Source organism: Artemia franciscana, chromosome 4 (assembly GCF_032884065.1).
Source record: "Artemia franciscana chromosome 4, ASM3288406v1, whole genome shotgun sequence".
In the NCBI taxonomy this organism is placed as follows: Eukaryota; Metazoa; Arthropoda; class Branchiopoda; order Anostraca; family Artemiidae; genus Artemia; species Artemia franciscana.
In genome coordinates this window covers 31,262,520-31,286,141 of record NC_088866.1, presented here as the reverse complement: position 1 = coordinate 31,286,141, position 23,622 = coordinate 31,262,520, and the positions used below count along the sequence as shown (strand labels likewise).

General features: G+C 33.6%; 1 protein-coding gene across 6 annotated transcripts in view; it reads right to left on the bottom strand.

Annotated features, from left to right (window-relative positions):
• Positions 1 to 23,622, bottom strand: part of LOC136026291 (phospholipase DDHD2-like) — a 125,313-nt gene that overhangs the window by 27,700 nt on the left and 73,991 nt on the right. For 4 of the 6 annotated variants that reach the window (XM_065702694.1, XM_065702697.1, XM_065702695.1 and 1 more), the window contains 7 exons: positions 19,758 to 19,884; positions 16,624 to 16,820; positions 15,090 to 15,260; positions 10,424 to 10,577; positions 6,958 to 7,202; positions 4,312 to 4,489; positions 289 to 509 (listed from right to left, as the gene is read on the bottom strand). In XM_065702694.1, the coding sequence (XP_065558766.1) occupies positions 289 to 509; positions 4,312 to 4,489; positions 6,958 to 7,202; positions 10,424 to 10,577; positions 15,090 to 15,260; positions 16,624 to 16,820; positions 19,758 to 19,884 (1,293 nt within the window). The remainder of the gene's footprint in view (positions 1 to 288; positions 510 to 4,311; positions 4,490 to 6,957; positions 7,203 to 10,423; positions 10,578 to 15,089; positions 15,261 to 16,623; positions 16,821 to 19,757; positions 19,885 to 23,622) is intronic. The other 2 variants (XM_065702698.1, XM_065702700.1) reach the window with 1 other exon arrangement.

Here is a 23,622-nt window from a genome sequence, read left to right as displayed (position 1 = left end):
ATATCATTATTCGTTATCATAATGTAGTTTATGACTTTTATTTTAATTTTTGTTTGTTTCGGGTTTCATTTATCCTTTATTAGTAATTTCTAGTCGTTCTTAGTTTAAATCATCATAGAACTTTATTGCAACTTGCCTTAATCTTTAATATTGCTCAATACTTTTCTTTGAAAAAACTTTTTTTGGAAATTTCTCAAATATTAATAACTATTATTAATATTAATAACGGATAAATAAAAACTATTAAAAAAATACTAATTAAAATATTAATTAAAAAAATCAATAAACCTTTCGGCGTATTCTTCTTCGGTGAACATCCCTGAGATAGACTTTTAGTCGAACTCGTTGACCGACTGTTAATCCTAAATCTTTAAATTCAGAATCCGCGCATAGCAGCAATGTCTTGTAGTCCAGCTTTTCCTTCACAAATATTGGCAACAGGTCTTCCATCTGTAGCTTCTTACAGATGTCGTCAATTGATGGGTCGTCGAGTTGATTGTCTTCAGGTGCTGAAATTTAATAATTATAAGAAGTCAAAAGTAAAAAATTAATTATTAATTTAATTACAATTAATTGTAATAAAATTAAACAAATATTAATTTTTATTATTATTTATTATTATTAATTTTTTTTAAATTAAAAACAAAAAAGGTTATTCAAAAAGACTAATTTCATAGATTAAGGCATTAACAAAAACTTTTTTGGGTGATTAAAAAACTGCGGCTATTATTCATTTTAAATGATTAAGACAGTCTTATTTCTTAGACCATTTCATTTAAACGTTAATCTAAAAATGATTAGTGAAGAGTCTTAGTTAAACTATTAATTAAGTCAAACTCATTACGCTTAACTATACTTATTAACCCTCTACCTTGGAGGGTTAATAGTCCTGACCGAGTTGGTTGGTGCGCTGGATTCGGGATCCTTTGTCTGAGAGGACGCGGGTTCGAATCCCAGTGTACCCAATTCTTCAGTTTGGGACGGGGGTCAGTGCCGTGACTCTGTAAGCTTAGCCAGAGTCGACCCAGCCCTAAATGGGTACCTGGAGAAATCTGCGGAAGGTAAACAGGAAAGGTGTGCGAAAGCACAGGATGGCTGGCCCCCAACCCCCCATTGCACTTCCTGGCTGAAGGGCCAAGAAACGGAGATCAGCACCGCCGGTAGGGACTGTAAAGTCTAATGCCGTATCCTTTACCTTTTTACCTTTTACCTTAGGCACTAGTATGGATAATGCAAAAATTGCTAATAACACAAGAGTGCCATTTTTCAACTGCAATATAATATGCGACAAATATAACTTCAATATGGATTTCTAGTTTGTACAATGGCGTGAATAAGGCTAATAATACTAAACAGAACACCGTTTTAGTTTTGCTACTTATCTTAGCATTGGACCAGTATCTGGTTAAAAGTTCGGAGTAGAAATTGATGCAAAAGGAGAGGAAGGCGTGGTCTTTTATAGTCGTACAACATCCAATAATAAGAAACACAAAGAGAAAGCAGTAGGCTAAGTTAAATTTATAAGCAATTATTCAGTTTCATAAGCTTTATAAAACTTTTTTTTTTGTTATTTCTATTTTAGTCATTTTTAAGTTTATTATACGTATACGTATGCGTGCTCATTAAGTTAGTTTAAGTTGCATGTTAATTTTATAAAATTTGCTTGTCAAATGTACACTTTTATCACGTTCTGATTTATGTTATCTATACTTCGTCTTTATGATATTTAAGCATATGATATTTAAATTTATATGTTTATATTGTCTCCTGCATTATATCAAGTTCAAGTTCTGATTTATGTTATCCATATTTCGTCTTTATGATATTTAGGCATATGATATTTAAATTTTTATGTCTATATTGTCTCCCGCATTATACGACATCTACCACAAAGAAAATTTGATTGACTTACTCTCTTAGTGTCTTAATATCACTATGAGTCCTGTTCTTTCACACATCAAAATAAAAATAAGATTTTCCAACAATCAATCCCAAGAGAGGAAAATTCAAGATTCCAAATGTAAATTTCTTTGATTGAAGTAGCTCAAAAACAATACTGCACCTGTTTCAACCAATAAAAGAATAAAGCCATTCCCAGATATAATAGCAACAAATTAATAGTGAATCAAATATCTATAGCTTGAATGTTTTTTGGCTTAAATTCGTTTTCTTTAAGACTTTATTATAATGTTCTATTATAGCAATTTTCTTAAAACGCCTCTCTATTAAATAGTTTGTCCAAAGTGTTGGGTTAAACAGTTTACAAGCATAAACATTATCAGTGCACGAAAATACGAGAAAAATATTCAGAAAAAGTTAGAAAGAGAAAAATTCATGCGACAATAATAATCAAGTAGTGTTGTCAATAAGAATGCTCTATTACACCCCTCCCTCGATACAAATTGATTTTCATGGGATACTACCATTCCTCAGACTGAAGTTTATAGAAGTGGAATGCAATATGAATTACTAGTGCTCTAGTTTTCTTTAAATGAGTGGCTTCAAATCTGAGCATTTTCAGATAAAAGTAGGGTAAAAAAAACTATAGTTTTGGACTTTACAGCCCCTATCGACGGTGCTGACATTCGTTCCATGGCCCTTCAGCCAGGAAGTGCAATGGGGGGTTGGCTCTTTTTAAACTCTTTTCTTTAATTTCGCCTGTTTGAGTCAAAAGTCAAACAAAATCAAATCTTCAAACAAAGAAGATAAAAAAAAATCGGTTAACACGTGATGCTATGGTGTTTGTTGTTTTAAAACAGAGGTAGACGCGGTGGGTGAATGAGATGGGAAGGACATTATTTGATATGTCCATTAAAAGTCACAAACAACAAAATCAACTCCCTCCAGATTTTGAAAAACACCTTTTTGCATCTTCAAAAAATAAAAAACAATCTTTAGGCCCTTACATTTTCGTGAATTAGTGCTCCTGTTAATCTTGATGTCTGTCTTTGAAAACGCTGTCCAATTCATAAATTGAAAACGCTGTCTAATTCATGAACCAAAACGAAAATGGATGTAATTTTTCTACCTTGAAATTGACAGCCTTTATTTTGTCCTAGCATTCACCAAATCTGTCTCGTATGTCTAATTGCCACTTGTTTTTCTTGACATATATTCTGTCACGAGAAATTATAAAAGAGAAACAGGTTTCTCCATAAAAGGTGTAAAAGGTCGGGATACAGCTACTATTTTTACATTTCGTCATGCTACTTAAATATTAAAGTAGGCGTGGTTAGATGTTAAAGCAGGCGTGGTTGAATGTTAAAAGTAGGAGTGGTTTGAAAACCCATTTTTGTTATCTCGAAAAGATGAATGAAAGCCAATAATTCCAGATACTGTTTTTTCACCTTATTAATCTGTTCGTTTGGTTGTATTATCTTTTACGTTTAAACTATTTTCCAATCAATATGTAGAAAAATATCATTGTTCTTATTTCTTTTTTTTCCCGAATTTTGGTTTCTTTTATTTTCAATATAGAAGAACTGAATGTTTAAGCCTTAGAACATACCAATTTCTTAGAATAAAGGCAACTGAATGTTAAAGAATGAGGTTTATACCTTGAAAAAACTAAAAACAAAAAATCGAAAATAAAAACTTAAAAAATTAAGTATAAAAATAACATATGAAACTAAAATAAACATTAAATATGCAATACAATAAAACTAAAATATAACAAAAATATTAGAACTGAAAATAATTTAACAAGAATAAAAAACGTAAAAAAAGAAATTCACAATTTACTACATGATGTGTCTTATTTTAAGTTTCGAGTTGATGAAAGTTTAGAATAAAACAAGAAAGAAAATTAAAAAAAAAAAAAACACCTTTTAAATACAAGACAACTGAATGTTGAACACTAGGCTTCATACCTACAGCAAACTTGAAAAAAAGAAAAAAAAAACAGGACACAACTTAAAATTAAAAATTAAAATAAACAATAAGTACAGAATGTAATAAAAACTAAAAAAAAATGAAATATAATAACTAAAAATATAAAACGAGAATTTAAAAATAAAAGTACCATTTACTGCATCATCTATCTTAGTTGGGCGTTTTGGGTTGATGAGAAAGTATACAATAAAACAATAAATAATAATAAAACATACCAAAAACTTTTTTAAGTAAGAACAATTAAACGTTTAATACTTGAGTTCATACCCAGAACAAACTTGAAAAAGAATAAAAAGGGAAATAATAGATCTAAGATGTAAAAATAGCGTATTAAAATAAACTAAACACTAAATATAGAATCTAATAAAATATATATATAATAACTGAAAAAACTTACAAGAATACAAAAAAAACCTTTACCATTTACTGCATCATCTGTCTTGGTTGAGGTTACGGGTTGATGGGAAAGTATATCGAATAGGATCAGAGAACCTAGGCTGTGGCCACCAAGCGATACTTTCCCACCAAAACCTGGGTTTCTTTCTATAAAGAGCTTGTACATTCTATTCAGTTCACAAACGACTGTAGATACAATAGTCTGAAATAAATAAGAAATAATAAAGAGAAACGCAAAAGCATTAAACGCATTTGTCGAAAAAGTTTCTGATTCACTGTGTTATTCTATGCAATGGTATGGAAATTAATAATTGTTGAAGAAGAGGAAAATATTAAAGACGACAAAAAAATCAAATGCGAGTCTGTTTCTTCTACAGGGCAATCATATCGAGTCAGTGGTCGTCAATTATGGGTTTTTCATAGCGATTGGTTCAGCGGGGTCAGATGAAGTAAATTAATTGATTCCTGTTGGCAAGGCGTTTAACTAGTCACCACTGCTCGTTCCTGATTGGTCAGAACACCAGGAGATTGCACCCCTTCTGTCTTATGATTCGAGATTAATAGTCAACCAGCCAGAAACAGTTTTCATATCGTCTGGCTCAGTGGGGTCGGAAGGCTTGAAGTAAGCTGATTCTCGTTGGCAGGACGTTTACTCCGTGGCCAATGATCATTCCCAATTGATAAGAACACCGGAGGTTTACATCCCTTGTAAATACTTGAAGAACAGTTTTGTTTTATGTTTCCAATTATGTTTCATGATTCGAGACCAATAGTCGATTGGCACGAAAGAGTTTTTCATGCACTCTGGCTCAGTGGGATCGGAGGGCGTAAAGTAACTGATTCCAGTTGGAAAAGCATTTACCTCGTGGTAATTACTCGTTCCTGGATGGTAAGAACACCGGGGCATTACACCTTCTGTAAATAATTAAAAGTGTTTTGCTTTATGTTTGCAACTTTGTTTCATGATTCAAGACCAATAGTAGTTTCTCTAATTATATTTCTGACTATTCGTTTGTTTCTGAGTACAGGCCGGAGCGTTGCCGCATCAGCTAATAAAGCGTAGCCTAGAAGATTTCATTTACTAAAGCGCCAAGAATAAATGCATTTCCAAAGATTTCGTTACCTTCATTGACACCATTTACTTCAAATTGTATATAAATAAGGTGAAGCCTATAAACTAAATTACTATTTACTTTCCTTGAAAATAAAGCCAATATTTTCATAATTTTTCTTCTTTACGTCGTTTACATAGAAATTCTTCGGGCGGGAAGGAGGGATGCAGGCAACTTATTTTTGAGGGACATGCCAGTTCTTCCCTGCATATATATATATGGTTAGGCGCACTTTCTTATAGCAAAATTTCCTTGCAAGTAACTGAAATGATCAGTAGTTTCCATAGGCGTCTCTAGTCTTACCAAACAGATAGCAAACTAACAGTTGTACAGGCAAGAATCCCAAAAGTGCTTCATAAGATAAGGGACGACCAAAGACATTACTTTGACATTATGACGACCAATGACATTTCTAACGTAATCCAATCTTATTAGCATTTGCAATTTTTGTTCATAGCATTTCCTTGGAAGTTATTTATGAGATCATTTATGAAAAAGGTCATACCGGAAGCTCCGTATTAGCAATATTACAGTTGATGGGAAAGGTTTAATTGAGGTAAACATTTTGCACAGTCGTTTAATTTAAACTATATATAAGTTGTTCTGGTTATCTTGCATTTTGATGAATATATATATATATATATATATATATATATATATATATATATATATATATATATATATATATATATATATATATATATATATATTCATATACATATGGCTCTAAACATATTAAGGTCGTTCGACACTTTATAATCCATTTTGCAAGTCTCAACTTCGACCGACCGTCTCAAAGATAAAGGGCAAAGAAGCGAACTTGAAAATTACCACAAGGGGCTCCCGAAGCCAATTAGGTAAAAATAAATAGGGGCTATTAAATGTGTCACTACTATCTCTGCAGCAGTAATCCGCAGTGGTTGTATCCCATATTAGTTGCCTAATGCTTTCATTCGGGATAAATGATGCATTTAGTAAAGTTGCCGTGTTAAGTAGTATACTTTCCGATTTTAGAAAAGATAAACTTCCTCCATTCCATCGTCTTGAAAACTTTTTCATAGTTAGTGCTGTCCTTTCTTTTTCTATGCGCTTTTATGCTTTTATCCCTCTATTTATATATATATATATATATATATATATATATATATATATATATATATATATATATATAGATATATATATATATATATATATATATATATATATATATATATATATATATATATATATATATATATATATATATATATATATATATATATATATATATATATATATATATATATATATATATATATATATATATATATATATATATATATATATATATATATATATATATATTCTTTAAAATTTTATTTTTTATTTTATTTTATTTTTAAAAATTTTATTTTTATTGTCATAGAAATGCCAAAACTTTATATTCTTTAAAAAAAGTATGAATTCTTTATACTTTTCATTGTGGTATTGTTGTTGTTTTCAAATAATTCGTTTTTATAAAAGAATAAACTGATAAATAAAAATTAATCTAGAATTACAAAATAACATTCAAAATTACCTCACAATACACTGGCGACGTATAAAACAGAACATCCAGTACAGTATCATTTGCGAAATGTCGAAGTTTTGGTATCGATCCAAGAGTAATCGGCTTAAGTCGCTGATCGATTCCTGTTTCGTCTCCATGCAACGGATCATGCCAATTGACAGGAAGGAATTCAACTCTGTTGACAGCCCCAGAAATGATTGAATTGCCAAAGTTATTAGATAGCAAAGTGTCAGATATTTCACGAATATAGTTAACTAGAATGTAAATACAGAAATATATAATGATTCCATTCCAATTTCAGGTTTGTACCAATGTACAGGAAACCCGTGATACTGAATGTGATTATAAAAACTGGAGCGAAGAACAGGAGAAAAATAGATATAGAGAAACCAGGCACGGCTTCAAAAAAAAATAAAAAAAAAATCCTGTCTAGCCAGCCAGTCACGACGGTTTCTTCTATAAAGTAGTATATATTTCCTAAAATGCTAATCAATACTTTTATCCATTTGTTATGGTATTGGTAGTGTTATTAAAAGATATATTTTTTTCAATTCAATTTGACATTATGCTATAACTAATTCTAGAAATCTCTTCAGAACATCCTGATGATATTCAACAAAAGAAGATTCAGAACTACTTCATTATAAAAATGTCCTTTTCTCATTGATAGGATCAAAATATCAAATATGTTATTTTTGTACAAAATGTGGCTGGCTGTTAGTGATCAAGATATATACATTGGTAACAGTCTATCTTGTTCATTTAAAATTTCTGACGCAATCTTTTGTCGGATTTACTCCTCCGCATATACTTCTACTCGGAGGACTCACTTCTCCTCAGCATACACGTACAGTGTTAACGACCTGTCTTGTTCTTAAACAATGCCCAATACAATTTCGGATTTACTTCTCCTCACATACTCCTCTTCTACGCGGAGGAGTTACTCCTCCACAGCATAAATATAAACAGTGGTAATGGCCCATTTTGTCCTTAAACGTTTCTCATGCAACTGTTTTTCGGATATACTCCTCCACAAGCACTTCATCGCGTAGGATTTACTCCTCCACAGCATAAATACATAGAGAGGTACTTATCTTGGTCAGTAAAAATCCCAGACACAAATCATTTTTTTGATTTACTCCTCCGTACGCACTTTCGGGTAGACATTATTGTAATAAATGCTAAGGAACAAACGCTAGGAGTAGGATGCCCTTAGTACATATATCTAGTATATTCTCTGACAAGAAGCAGTTCAACTTTCGAACTTTTCTTGTGATTTGATACTACCGAGGGTCATCAACTTTGAAACTCCACGAGTTCACACTCGGATTTTAAGAGGTCGATTTCCGAACTCCAAGACTCAAAAATCGACCTCCAAAATATAAAATCCTAGAGCAAAGCCTCCGAAGTTGCAAGGGTTTACACTTGGAGTCACAAAATTGGTAAATATTGCTCTGGAGCACCAACATTCTATTGAGTTGATGTTACTAAAGGCGATCGACCTTAGAAATTCAGGTTTACACCGTCAAAGCTTAGGAAGCTAACTTCCAAAACTCCAAGACCCTAAACTCGGCCATCAAAAACTGAATCCCAAAAGACAGTCTTCAGAGTTACGAAAATTAACACTTGCAGTCACATAGTCTGTTGCTCCATGTCTATCCGAATCAAGTAATCAACAACAAATGATTTTCTATTTTTTTATGGCTAATTTGGAACCCCAAGAACAGGATTTTGTGATAAGAATTTTTGGACTGGAATTCTAGAGCACCGGGATTCTTTTGACTGAATATTACTGATGGCGTTCAACTTCAGAACTTGTTTATTATCAGAGCTTACGAGGCCGACTTCCAAACCTACAAGATGCCATCCTACAAAACCTGAATCCCGGAAGAAAGCTGCCAGAGTTGAAGCCACTTGGTACACTTGCTGTATACACTTGGAGTCACAAAGTCGTCCCTTCCTTTACGATAACTATCCAAAATCAGACATTCAAAAGCAATTTTTTACAGAAAATTTAATGCTACATCAAAGAAAAAAAGGTTTTTTAAATCGGTATTCTTTTGAATTGATGTTACCTAGGGAAATCAACTTTCGAACTTCAGGTGATACCCCAGAACTTGGAGGTCACCTTTGAAACTCCAATACATAAAACTGGGAATCATTTAGGACATCTTACAGAGTTGTGAGGCTGTTCACTTCAAGTCAAGAGCTCTTCCCAATTTCTGTCCCAAATTTATAAGTACCTTTTTTTTTCTTTTTCTTTTTTTTTACGGGCAATTTATAGCTGCATCAAAAAGGGAAAACAATAATAAGAATTCTTGAATCGCCATTCTAGAAGGCTAAAAAAAGAAAAAAAAGGAAGGGGACTATAACATAAGAACCTGATAAATATTTCAATTGTTGAGACATAATTTTATTGATAATATCAAAATGTGTCAAATAAAACACAACTACCGATCTTCAGAGGCCTTTTCAGAAACGGAATAGCTTTGACACGGCAAATATAAGAAATCGAAATGACTGTATACGAGTATACGATAAGAAAACTGACATGAGAAAAAGGAAGTTAGTTTTTATAAGAGTAGTACTTTCTGAGAGCTGCAGGCTGAGACTGAAGAGATATTTGAAGACAATTTTAAATATTTTAATAACAGAGATATTTATCGCATATTATGAGAATATTGGAGAGAAAAGTCCTTCAATTAAAATCTGAATGTATAAGCAAATAATAATAAATAACAGTTTCGATAAAGTTGCATTACAATTATTATTATTTTTTTTATTCATAAAAGAAACCGTTTGCTTCTTACTCCATGTTTTTTCTACATCATACAACAGAAAATAATTTCAAGTCCGCGGCGGCTTGGTGACGGAAGGGGTGTTGGTTACTAATTGGAATAGAAATGGGGGCAGAACCTTCTGTATCAACCTCGTGTGGCACCCATTCTAGTTACAACACTGACTACAGAGCAAGAGCACTTACAGATACTCGAAAACAGAGTATGTATTAAAAGAAATTACCATTTAAAGTATTAAAGTGCTCCTTTTGATTCAGTGTCTACATCTTTTTTCTTATCTATACAACAAAATAACTTCAAGGCCGGAAAGCGTAAATCATGGGAGGAGCGATGGCTACTCATTGAACTTGAAATAGGGGCAACACCTTCTGAATCGACCTTGAGCGGCACCCATGCTAGTTGCACCACTGACTGCAGTAAAAGTTAGGTTATTTATTTTTATAAGGCATTTTTTTTATTCATTTTATTATATGTTTTATTTATTTTATAACAGTATGTATTGCTTTTTTTTTAAATTATCACTCAAAGTATGAAAAATCCAAAATGACATGGAACAATTCCAGGGATAGACCAGTTTAAACATTTTATCCAAATCGCTTGTGAAAAATCATGTTCAAGAAGATTTTGCAAAAGTGTGAAAATGGAAAATCTACATTTCTGGTACAAAAGCAACTCACCAACTTCGACGACTGGTCGAAACTTGAAATCACAAACGGATCCTATTCCATGGACAAGGAATACTAAATGATCTACTTCTTCCGTTTCATCATCCGGCAGTTTTTGACATTCAGCTATTGACCTTTTGACAGAATTGGTATGATGTAATACACCCTTAAAAAGACAAAAAATTAAATTAAAAGATTCAACCATGCAAAAAATCTGTCGTACCACCTTCTAACTTTTTTTTTATTCTCTTGAGTTTATTTTAATTTTTGTCTCCTGATAATTCTATAATTGTTTTCTATTTTTATCAGGACATCAGAGGTAACGCTCTAGCATTTCCTAAAGAAGGAGCAATCTGCTTCCCATGCAGCATTATTATTTTTACTATTTACCACTTCGTATTGAATGGACGGTCGTAGGAGCTTTAAAAGGGATTCATCTGAATGGAAATCAAAGCTCCTATGTTTTTTTTAAGTATCAAAAGGAATTGGAAGGCAGTCAGCTCCCTCCTGTGCAATTTTTGCTACCCAGACGACCACTATCACCCTCACCCAAATGAATTGGATAAGGACTTGAAATTAGCCACTTAGTTCAAAATTAACGGTAAAAGTAAAGGTAAAAAAGGTCCAAAAAATATGACTCTACGAAATGATATGACCTCTTAGCCCTCGGAACAAAGGCCGTAAGTTTTCTATATTACCGGTAGCTTACAGTCGACAAAGGTTTTATAGTCAACAAAGGAGAGCATTCTTATTCTGGAATGTCTCATGGGATTCAAAATTTCATGCACCATTCCCTTAACCAAGAGAAGCACACATATTTTTTTTGGATGCGGAGGGGAAAAGTAGTAAGAAATTTAATTTAACTTGAAGAAAGCAGATTCCTTCGGGTAGGAGGAGGGGGATCTTGGAAACGGAACATCTGCTGGAGCGTAATGTTATGTTTCAGCAAAATTTGGTGCAAAGTTCTAATATCAAGAAAAATGTACGTAATACTTAATGTAAAAATCATTAAAATAATTCTTATCGTCAAGATATCACCGGAACAGGCTGCTATATATAAAAATTGGTGGAAATAGTGTTTCCGACCTGCATCTTTCGGATATTCAGAGCGAATTCTACCCCTTCAGGCTGTCGGAAGGAGGGGGGTCTTGGAATAAGAACAACTACCGGAGCGTAATGTTATGATTCAGTAAAATTTGGCGGGAGGTTCTAATAATAAGAGGTATGTGTGTACCATCGATTGTAAAATTGTTTAATACTTAATGTGAAAAAGACCCAGCACCTCAAACATCAAATTCACCATCAATGGCTCTGAAGGATCGTTATCTTTATATTAAATATTAAGCGTTAATTTCATTACGTAAAATTCTTTGTTTTAATGCTTAAGATTCAAGACAAAAATATCCAAATTCTGATACGGAATTGGAAGCAAACTTCTGTACATACCCGGAGGTCAATTCAGACTAATGGCATGTAGGTTAGGCAAAAGTTTATTTTCCTAGCTACTAGCTGATTCTTCATTAGCAAATTAGTCAATAAGCCACTGATCACTGCTTACACAACTTCTGTAATTGGTCTATGTGACTGAAGAAGATTTATCAATTTCAAGCATAAAAAATCCAAAATTCCTTACTGACAGATTAATTTTGGGTTCATAAATTACCTTCCTCTTGTCTGATTAATAACACCTATATTAGGCAAAAATTCTCTTTCCTAGCCAATTCTTCATTAGCCAATTACCTAATAGCCATTACCAGCTTACCACATTGTCACAACTTCTGTAATTAACCTAAGTGACAAAAATAACTTTTCCCATTAAAACACAAACAATCCAAATTCTTTAAAGACAAGTTGATTTTCTGTTCATAAATCTACTTGGAGATGTGATTTTATTCTAGATATTTTGTGATTGCTGATGATGATAACATAACAAAAGGACCTATCTAAAGTCATCCGCGGGTGGTCCTGAATCTATCTAGGGTAAAAATGTATATGGTTCGAAAATTTGGAAAGCACAAGTGGACATTTCAACCTTTTTCTATGTTCCACTTTTCGTACAATCGAAACAATTCTAAAAAAACGAAAAAAAAATAGATACACAGCTAAAAATATACGCTTAATGCAACTTTGGCAATAATGTTGCATGACCCTCTTCCGCTTAAAATCATCTAATGATTATTGTCTAAATGGAAACAAGAAGAAAAGAGACTGGTACTGCACATTTAGCAAAAGCGAAGTGCTGAAAGAGGAAACAAAGAGAAGCAGGATATTTTTAGTCCTCAAAATTGCCGCAAACTTGACATCATGATTTTCATTTTACTTTAACACTTTCATTACTATTTCATTTCCATTTACTACTAATACTAACAACTCATCCCAGCATCAACGAGCCAATACAAATGCACGCGCTTCAACCTTTCTCCATTCATAGATTCGATCGTTTCAGTTCTAGGCTCGTCTCTCAGCTCATTTGGCACACCAGTGTACTCAAAACAATTGTTTAGCATCTATTCAGTAGCATTCTTACAGCAATTTTTGTTCCACTACATCCTTTGCCTCCCTTAAAATATGCGGAAAATATTTTTCCTATCATGACCGAAAAGATTAAAAGCACATCGTTACAGTTTTTATCTTCTTTTCTCTTGCTGTCTTTGTTTTGTTTTTTATCTTTTTTTGCTTTTTTAGGTCGGTTTCATATACTTGACGGTTGACGCTGCTACTTTTCGTTATTTTCTTTTCCAGCTTTCTGACCTGTTTTTTATTTTATTTTTTTTTCCAGCGTCAATAGGAGCTTTCGTTTTATGTCGTTTTCGTCTTTTTTTTTCTTTCAGCTTCGTCTTACTTTTAGTTAAAAATGCGAATTCGGCCAGTCAGAGCCTGCCGTCAGGATTTCTGCTTATATCATTGTGCTTATTTTAGTTTTTTGTATTTTTTACGTGGAGTTTATTTACCTGACGAAAGTACTTTTTACTGTCTTCTTTCTTATTATTACATTTCTTTTTTTTTTAATTTCCTCAATTCTTCGATAAAACTCTTCATCACAGTCATGGATTCCAGCCCAAAAATTGATGTTTTTTTCCGTTGGTAAAAAGTAAAAATACACAAAAATCTTTCTGTATTGGATAAACTCTGCTTTTTTGGAAAAATAATATTAAATTACTTTAAGCACCATGTTGCACTTTTTTACTTTTGTTCACTCTATTTTCTAATAGGTCACCAAAGGAACCACTAAGTAACTGTTTTGTAATAAAAAGTAGACGATTTCTAGGAGATAAATTGTAAATATTTTACACAGGAACGCGAGGGATACATTCCCGCAAGGTTGTCCATGTATAGAATGTGCAAGACCATGTATGGGATGTACAGGATCGTTTTATGGCTACACAGTTTAAGCTTCAATGGGATGAATTAGAGATGACAACATTATTAGTTGAAACTAACTGAAATCAGGACCAATTAATTATTTTAAGAACCCTCTTCCACTAATAGGGAAAACCACACCTCCCCTAAATTATCTGAAGTTTTTCCTAAAATTTCAGCTGTCTTTGTCAAAGACTAACCCGATACGAGAGGTAAACAAAACCAAATTTTAGATTTAATACTTCCATGGTTTTTAAGTGGATGTTTTAGAACGTCCTCTTGAAAGTCCTCCTTTTTCAAATGTCCTCATCAACGTCCTATATTTCTTAAAGGAGATTACCAGTCCTTCCCCTTTTGTGCGGACAAGCATATGAATAAGGTGTTTTATGCTGCACTTGAATTATTTCTGCAATAGAAGGGGATCTGTCACACGCATCGCCCAAAATTCAGACGCAGTCAAAACATATTCCACAGAATGAAGGGAGGATAGGAGGGAAATTATTCTTCGCCCTTCCTCCATCTGTAGTTACCTGAAGGCTCACTAAAACTAGAAAATATGGGTAGAAAATGTTCTTGTTGAGGCTACAGTGACTTTTTGAGGCGTAAAATAACAAAACAAAGAGGTATGCAAAAACAGCTCACAAGATAGAATTATAATATAAAAGAATAAAAAAGAAATAGATAGATTAAGGCCGTATCCTGACGGTGAGTGGGGAGAGGATTTATTCCCCCCCCCCCCTCCTCTGAAATATTTGTCCAACTCGTAAAAACGTGACACAAGTTCGGACACACAAGTTTTAATTCTTTTATTAAAGTTGTGTTTCTGTAAACCCCCTCCCCCCTAAAACAAAACCTTGATACGGGCTCGAGATGGATCCAATAAAGAAAATGATACAAAATAGAAAATATAAGAAACTAAAACCTGCAGAAAAGTAGAATAAAAAGAAAACAGAAAACAACACGAAAAAAAAATAAAAAATGTGAGATAGAATAGAAAATACAAAAGAGAAGAAAAATAGAGAAGATAGAAAACAGATAAAGAATAGAAAGAAGGCAAAAAACAACATATAAAATAAAAAAGGGGAAAAAAATATAAATCTAACAAAACTAACATTAGTGAGCAAAAATTAGAACAAAATTAGTTGGTTTAATTAGTGAACAAAAATTAGAAAAATAGAATAAAAAGAAAATAGAAAATAACATAAAAAATAACTTAGGAAATAAAAAAAAAAGGAAAAAAAGAAGGAAAAATCAAATAGAATGAACAGAAAAAAATTTATAAAATTAGCGAACATGCCTAACAATATAAATAAATCACCCATTTAGGTCTTGCCTGTGTATCTGGAGATGGTGGATTTTCAGCATAGAATGTAGATGCATGCAGATACTGTATAAAAGAGTTGCAGGCGTTGAGACTCACGACCTCCCCATTACCAATGTCAACGTGACGCTGCCACTGATTAGTCAAACAGCACTGTCGATATTCCTCCTAGAAAAAAGAAACGTATTTAATATATACTAGGAAATATATATATATACTTAGGAAATATCGCGCATTGTTTTCATGCGTTGCTGCGATCTTAAAAAAGGAAATTCATGGACAATCCTCCTGCGAAAGATTTTTCCCTTCCCCGCAGAAAATTTTCCCTATGTATTAATAAAGATTTTAATTTTAAAAGCATTTGAAAAACACAGTTCGAAGAATTCTCCCTGTGGACCATTCTCCCGAAAGCTTCCCTCCCTTTCGGCGAAAAATTCCTCTCCCCTCTCCCCCCGTGGATAATTCCCCACGACAATGCTCCTTGATTGGGGAATCGAGCCTATAAAAAACAAAACGAAAAAACAATAATACATTGAATCGATAAACCGAACATCGAATTTTTTTCAAATGTCGTGCTTTCCACAGTAAAATTAACGAGAAAGAACTTGGACGTATCCTTCGTATCCCAAATCATAGACTTCTTAAATTGCTCCTCCACTGGCAACCAGATAGCATCCATCATCGAGGAAGACCAACGAACCTGCTCCCTAGAACGTATGAACGTGACAGAATAGCCCTCTAGACAAGTCTCATCCAAGAGTGGGGGGAAATCAATACAGCGGACCACTGGAGGGAAGTTTGGAGGCTACTCATTGACGCTCAGTGTGCCTCTGGAGGCACTGGAGGAAATAAGGTCTAAGTTAAGGCTCAAAGTGCAGTGCAATGCTGCGGCCATTACTTGGCTAAAATTTCCTCGAGGTGTGCCACTCTACAAGACCACCCTATAGCACTACTTAGAGTCATGATTTTGATAAGAAAATTCGATTAACTTCCACCCCGACATTTCTTTGAGACCCGTGAAGTGGGTTTTTCTTTAAGGGAAAAGGGACAAAGACAGGACCTAACGGAGCACCGACTCACAACACAGGAATAGTTCCAGCAATTTGTACCGAACCTATTTTTGTCATAGCATTTTGACAGGGAGAAAAATCAAGAACTGGTTAATCATGTGACGAACATATGAAATTATTGAAACAAGAGCAAGAAATTGATTTTAGAGTAGGGGGAGGGGGATACACCCATCCCCTTTACTTCCACTTCTAAGTACGTGCCTATCCAGGCAAAAACCAACAGATTCCATAAATAGATTCCATATGGTTAGAGTAAATAGCAAAATCAAAAATTGCGATTTCCAATAGCGATTTCCGCTGCTTATAAATCTTTGCATTTAAATGGTGGATGAAAATGAAATACATCCCTTCTATCAATTCTTTGAAAAAAAAGAAACTAATGTATAAGTAAAACATAAACCATTTTGAAAAAAAAGTGTTAACAATCGAATAGATAGTCGTGACCAAAAGTTTCAAGTTACCTCGATTTTAGCAGATACTGCTTCATCAAAGGGAGTAAATTTGCTTTCCAAATGCTTCCTAAAGAACCACCCACTTCTTATAACCGGGTACGGTTCTTCTGACCAATACACAGGGTAGCATAAACGATCACAAATGTGGACGTCATAGCGGTTACCCATCACATGTACTTTGTCTTTAGTTTCTATACCATCCATTGCTATAATAAAAGAAAATAAAAAATAAAATAAAAGGTAAATCCGGTTACAAATATAGGGTAAACATTTTAAACCAAAGTAGGCAAAACTCATATAATGAGAAGAATCTCAGTTGCCCAATTGTCCTCAAAGTCCTGTGGACATAGTCAGCCATAAACCTTTGAGAACCTTTTACTTAGGGTCTCCAATTGCCTTCAAATAGCTCATAGAAATTCATAGACTGTTTGAATTGCCCTTATTACCTGACCATCTACCTTAGTTCAGCCCTAGGATGGATGGAAGATAGACTATCTATCAACAATTGAAATGACATCATTTTTATAAATTTCCGAAAAAGGTTTAGTACCCAAGGTAGGCTCAGTTTGAAGAACAAAAATCCATCGACCTCCCCCTCTCCCCGACTGTCTCACCGCGGGGTTGGTGGGGGAAAACTGTCATGGTTTTCTTCATACATCACTAGCCGTTTTATTGGTACTGAAACTTCGGACAACCAAGTTCCAGTTACTTATGGAGTGCCTCAAGGTTCAATTTTTGGCATTCACTATTCCTTATTTATGTCAATGAACTCTGTTGGCTTTTTAGTACGCAACGTCAAATCTATGCTGCAGATGTCAGAAATGTAAAAAAAAAAAAAAAATATGATTCTCAAATCGCAAAAATAGCTGCATCCAATAAGAGTGATGAAAAGATCGTATTCGCTGATAACCGTACGTTAGGGGCATCAGCTACAGATTAACAATCTCTTACAATAAAGTTATAAATGATGGCGGAAAAGATTTACCAATGGTGATAAATTTATCACTGGCTCAGAATTTAAAAAGTCGTAGCCTGCTTTTTTTCTTGTATAGGTTAGAGTTGTTCTATAGTAGGACATACATATCCTACTATATGTAGGTACAGTAGGTAAGGGTTGTCCTATAGTACGGGAGCTTCCAACTTCAAAAGGTCCTGTATGGTGGCCACTTGACCGATACGTAAAATTCCTTGGACTTCTTCTGGATGAAAATCTTATATTCCAGCAGCATATTCAGATGATAAGAGTCAAGGTTTCAAGAGGACTGGTATCATACGGAAGCTTAAGCAAAATTTTTCTCTTTCTGTTCTCCATCTTTTATACTTCTCTCTCATTTATCTTTGTCTATACTAGTGTCCAACTGCATAATTGTCTACTTTTCTATCTCTACTTTCCTCAATCAGAAATCTCCTCCTGAAAGAAGCAAAAGTTCACCAGTTCACCCCATACGCTCCTGTCCATCTGTTAAAGATGAAGGATATTTCTCACCACGGAGATCTCCCATCATGTGTTACTTGTATGTTTCAATGTATCAGTGAAGTCAAGTCATATATAGCTCAAAATCAGGAGGCTATACTGGTTCCTTCTACCCCTTTAGTACGTTCAGACTTTGGCCTGACCGCTGCTTTGGGGCGTGCCTGGAAATCGTTTCCTTTTTGGGCTTGTGACTCCCATGCCCTCGGTTCATTTAAAAAACACACAAAAAAAATTTTGTTTGAGAATAAAATTTGAAATTAAAATAATAAAATAAAGTAATATTGGGGAGGATTATTAATGGATTGGAATTATTTTAATATTTTTATGAAGTTGGCGTTGGTTCATGATGTTGATGATACAATTAGATCTGTTTAGGTTGAAAGGTGATGTTGAGATCGGTTGACTTCGTCTGAGCATTGACTATGTAGACATCTTATTTATTTTTTTCCAAGCCTAGTTCAGTACAAATGATTAAAATATATTGTTAAATTTGTTTTCCCAGGCCTATAGGCCCTTAGAATGTTTTTGGAACTTAGAATTTCGATATTTGAAGAATAAGATAGCTTCAACTTGAAAGTATCTTTAAGATCATTGGCATTCTGATTCAACTTCAAAACCCATTAACAGATTTTTGGCTAATAAGTGCAAAATTAGTACGGGTTCTTTGGTTAACAATTTAAATGAGTTACCATAGGCAGCACAATAGCGCTCCCTATGTAAAGAGCGTTTTGGGCACAATGTATTATTTATTTGTATATATATATATATATATATATATATATATATATATATATATATATATATATATATATATATATATATATATATATATATATATATATATATATATATATATATATATTGACCAAGACACTTCGTATTGAAGGAGTTGTCGTAGAAACTTTAAAAAGGGCTCATTCGCTTGGAAATTGAAAGGACTAGTGCCCTTTCTAATAGCCAAAAGGGATTGGAGAGCAGCTAACACCCTCCCACTCCCACCATTTCCCCAAACACATCCAACCAAAATTTTGAGATAGCCATTTTTTAAAGGTGAGGAAATTATGTCAATGGGGATGATAACCCCCTCACAGCCCTCAGGACAAGGGTCGTAAGTTATTCCCTGTTTATACAAATAAATAATACATTGTGCCCACAACGCTTCAATCTTCAGATTGACAGCTTGACCGGTTGTTGGGTCTGTAATTTCCGTCAACAGACGATTTATTAAACAAACATTAAAGAGACCAAGATGGGGAAACAAACTTTCCAAAAGACGTGACCTATCTAGATTATTTTATCACACCAGAAAATGCTAGCACGCCAATTTTAAGAAAATATAGTACGATTTTCGATATTTCGATAACATAGTACAAAAATATATACACGACTATTACTCATTTAAAGATGCAAGATTACTTAGATAGATAAATTTAATTTGATTTAATTTTGAAATTCACTGATAAATTACAATTGCTGTCAGATTTCACATCACCTGAGGAAAGCCAAATGTCTTCATACGTGGGCAAACATTCGGATTGCTTTCGTTTTTGATCTGTGTTGAAGAATCCTTTTCTCCTGCCGACAAGTTTACCATTTGATTCTAATTTTCCCAGATTGAAACCATTAATAACTACACTGTGCTGTAATATTTCTAATTTATAGTGAATACCTTTAATATATGCTTCTTCTAGAAGAGTTGAATCTTTTTTTGAGAAAGGATTCCAAATTTCTTTCCCAGTTGGGTCTTTCTTACAGTAGAACCAATGATGATCAACAGGAACATATGAAGCTTCAAGCTACAAAATCAGTAATACCAATTAAAAAAATTAATTGAAAAATTTATGATCAAATAGAAGGTGGTCAAAAAAATAAACATACAGAGAGAAGAATAAATAGACAAGTGCCATTAGGCGGTAATCTACACAGTGACAAAGTGACAGTTAGTGTGGCGGACATGAATCCCGAAGTTTTAGGAAGAGTGATATGCATGTGAATCATATTTCACAATCTGGGATGCTTTTAATTATTGAAATCATCCTTTCAGATTATCTGAAAGTAGCAATTCAGAGAGCAATAGATAAACAGAACTTGCTTTGGTGGCAGAAAGGTGTTCCATAGAGCATTGCATACATGAATCACATTGTTTTAGAAACTAAGACAGCCGGTTGAAGTATATTTCATATGTAAGATAATTTTATTTGTTTCATCCAAACTTTCATATTGTCCAAGTATGGCCAAAAAAAGCTATAAATAGATGGCACTGACGTTGATGGATTATAGGTATTCCACAGAGGGTGACAGATATGAATCTCTTTGTCTTAGAAACAACAGCAGCCGCAAGAAGCAATTTTCATACGTAGAACAATCTTATTCACTGAGACTAACTTTTTATATCACTCAAAAATAAAAATTGAGCAAATAACAAAAATAGAATAACAAAATTAACAACTAGGCATTCCACAGAAAGTGATAGACATGAATCCCATTGTCTTAGAAACAACAGCAGCCAAAAGAAGCAATTTTTACACATCGAACAATCTTATTCACTGAGACTAGCTTTTCATATCATTCAAAAATAACAACAGAGACGTAGAGATATGTGGCATTAATTTTGGTGGCAGATACGTATTCCACACGGCAGATTATACTGGGATTGGTGATAGAAAGACATTTAACACAGAGTAGCAGACATGAATCTCATTGTTTTAGAACCAACAGCAACCAAATGAAGCAAATTTCACACGTAGAATAATTTTATTAATTGAAATCCCCCTTTCATATCGCTCAAAAATAAAAATAGAGCGATAAAGATAGATGGCATTAATTTTGCTGGCAGATAAATATTCCACACAGTAGATGATACTGAGGTTGCTGGCAGACAGGTAGCCATGTCACAGTATGGTAGAAATGGACGGTAAACAGTGGTAACAAAAATCAGGACAAAAACAAATCAAAGGACAACTAAGATAAAAATAATTTAAATTAAATAAATAAAAATGAAATATTCATTCTGTTTAAAAAAAATTGAAAACATTAAAATTAATCAAATGAAGTATCCTTTTATAGAGGGAAAAAAGAAATAAAAAAGAAAACATTGACATTAATCAAATGAAGCATCCTTTTAAAGGAAAAAAGAAATAATCAAGAGAAGAAAAAAATGAACTGGCTATAAACATAAAATTAAATTAAAAAAATCCAATGGGAAAACAAAAAAAAATTATATTCAAGCCCAAGAAAAAATAAATTGGCTATAAACATACAGTAAAATAAAAAAAAAAAATCCAATGGGCAATACAAAACAATCTATATTCAAGCCCAAGAAAAAATAAACTGGCTATTAACATTAAAGTAAAATATAAAAAAAATTCAATTGGCAAAACAAAAACGATTTATATTCAAGCCCAAGAAAATATAAACTGGCTATAAACATAAGTAAAATAAGTAAATCCAAAACCAAAAAAATCCAACTGGCAAAAGAAAAACAATTTATATTCAAGCCCAAGAAAAAATAAACTGGTTGTAAACAAAAAGTAAAATAAAAAAAAAATCCAATGGTCAACACGAAAAGATTTTATTTTCAAGCCCAAGAAAATAATGGCTAATCCAAGATTTTATAATTCTGTACAAGTATGAAAACAACGTTTTTAAGATTCTGCAAACTTAGCTTTTAATCAGTCTTTTAAAAAAGGAAAACCCTACATTATGTAGGTACAGCAATATGGCTTCTTTTTGGTAGACGAAAAAAAAAGAAGTACATGGTATTTTTTGAACTCAAGGTTGTGGCCTAAAAAGGCAGGGCCAAGTCGTAACCCAAAAAGCATTTAAATTTCTGTTAGACTTTAAAAATGTATTTCAAGCGATGATCAACGATGAAGATTCTAGCGATGAATTAAATAATCAGTTTCAATTCAATTTCAGTCAAATTCCAATTCAACATCAATTAAATTAAGTTTCAATTATGTTTTATATTTAAGGGAATTAAATTTTCAATTCCAGAACTATCAATTAAAAAAAAACTTATGACCACCACAACCCCTCCAAATGTAAGGGCTTAACATGGAGGATGGAGGAGCAATTAATCGGGGTTAGGCGACAGACTTGCCACCTGTCCATGTAAAAAAGAAAGGGCAACTGAAACTTCGATAATTGTTTACGCCCTTTTGCCATCAATGGCTTTGGAAAATCCTTTTTATCCTTTTTTAAAGCTAGGTTTGGATAGGGTCTCGCTTCGGCCGTCAAATTCCAAGTTACCTGGTTAAAGCCGGCAAATATTCGATTCATTTTTGACTCGAATCATAGTAGGGAATTTCGTATCTCAGGTCAGGTCGTATTCAGTATATCAGACAACTCTAATCTATAGGTTTCAAGATCCTGTGTACAAAAATACGGAGTTTTGTGTTGTTGTTTTTTCATACAGTTCGTGGTAATTTTGATGCCAATATACACATCAAAAGAATCAGATTTTTATGTTGATTTCAAATATATAAGCTTCATTAAGCTTAGTCTCACCCGTCAAAAGCTAAGAGCCTGACGAAATTCACCACTTTTTCGAAAAAGAGGAAACACCCACTAAAAGGCGGGGGGGGGGTCATGTGGTGGTTACGTGGGAGGATCTTTCCATGGAGAAATTTGTCATGGGGGAAGGGAATTATCTATGAAGGGGCCCGGGATTTTCCAGCATTATTAAAAAAACAATCAGAAATTAAATAATAAAAAAAGTTTATCAATTGAAAGCAAGGAGCAACATTACAACTTAAAACGAACAGAAAATATTACGTATACGAGGGGGTTCAACCCCTAGTCAATACCTCGCTCTTTACGCTAAAGTTTTTCTTAGTACTTTCAAAAGAGCTATTTATTCTAATTAAAAATTCTCAGAAAAAAGATGAAGGATGTGTGTTTATTTTTTTTCCTGTGGTGATTGTATCTTAACAATGGCCCTAGCAGATCGGGAGAAGCTCATTGGAACAGAAATTAAAAGTTACATTTGCTCACACCCCTTCTTCCCCAAAGACGTCCAATCAAGAATTATGAGATATCAATTTGGTTCAGCATAGTTTAATGGTCCAATAACTATGCCTCTGGTGTTATTGGAATTTAATGGTCCAATGACTATGCCTCTAGTGTTATAAGAACCTCACAGTCCCTGGTGAAAGGGGCGTAAGTTATACAATTTGTCCATTGTTTACACATAATGATTTTTGAGTTGGAAAAACTTATCTCCAATGACTTCAGCTTTGCCGCACATATTGAAAACGTGGTTAAAAGTGCAAACGCTAGTCTACAGACTTTAAACGGTATCCGTAGGCTCAGTGCAAACACAGAGTATTAAGTATGCATACATAGCGTATGTCCACCCCATTCTAGAATATGTGTGCCCTGTTTGGGTGCCCTCAGCACTTAGAACAGTGTATCTTTGTCAGGAGCTTGAATCGGTTCAGAAGCGAGCGGTATCGATCATCTTGGGCCGCCGTGACATCCCCTACGAAAAGGCTCTGGAAATGCTAGGACTGCCGTCACTCCAAAACCGGTAC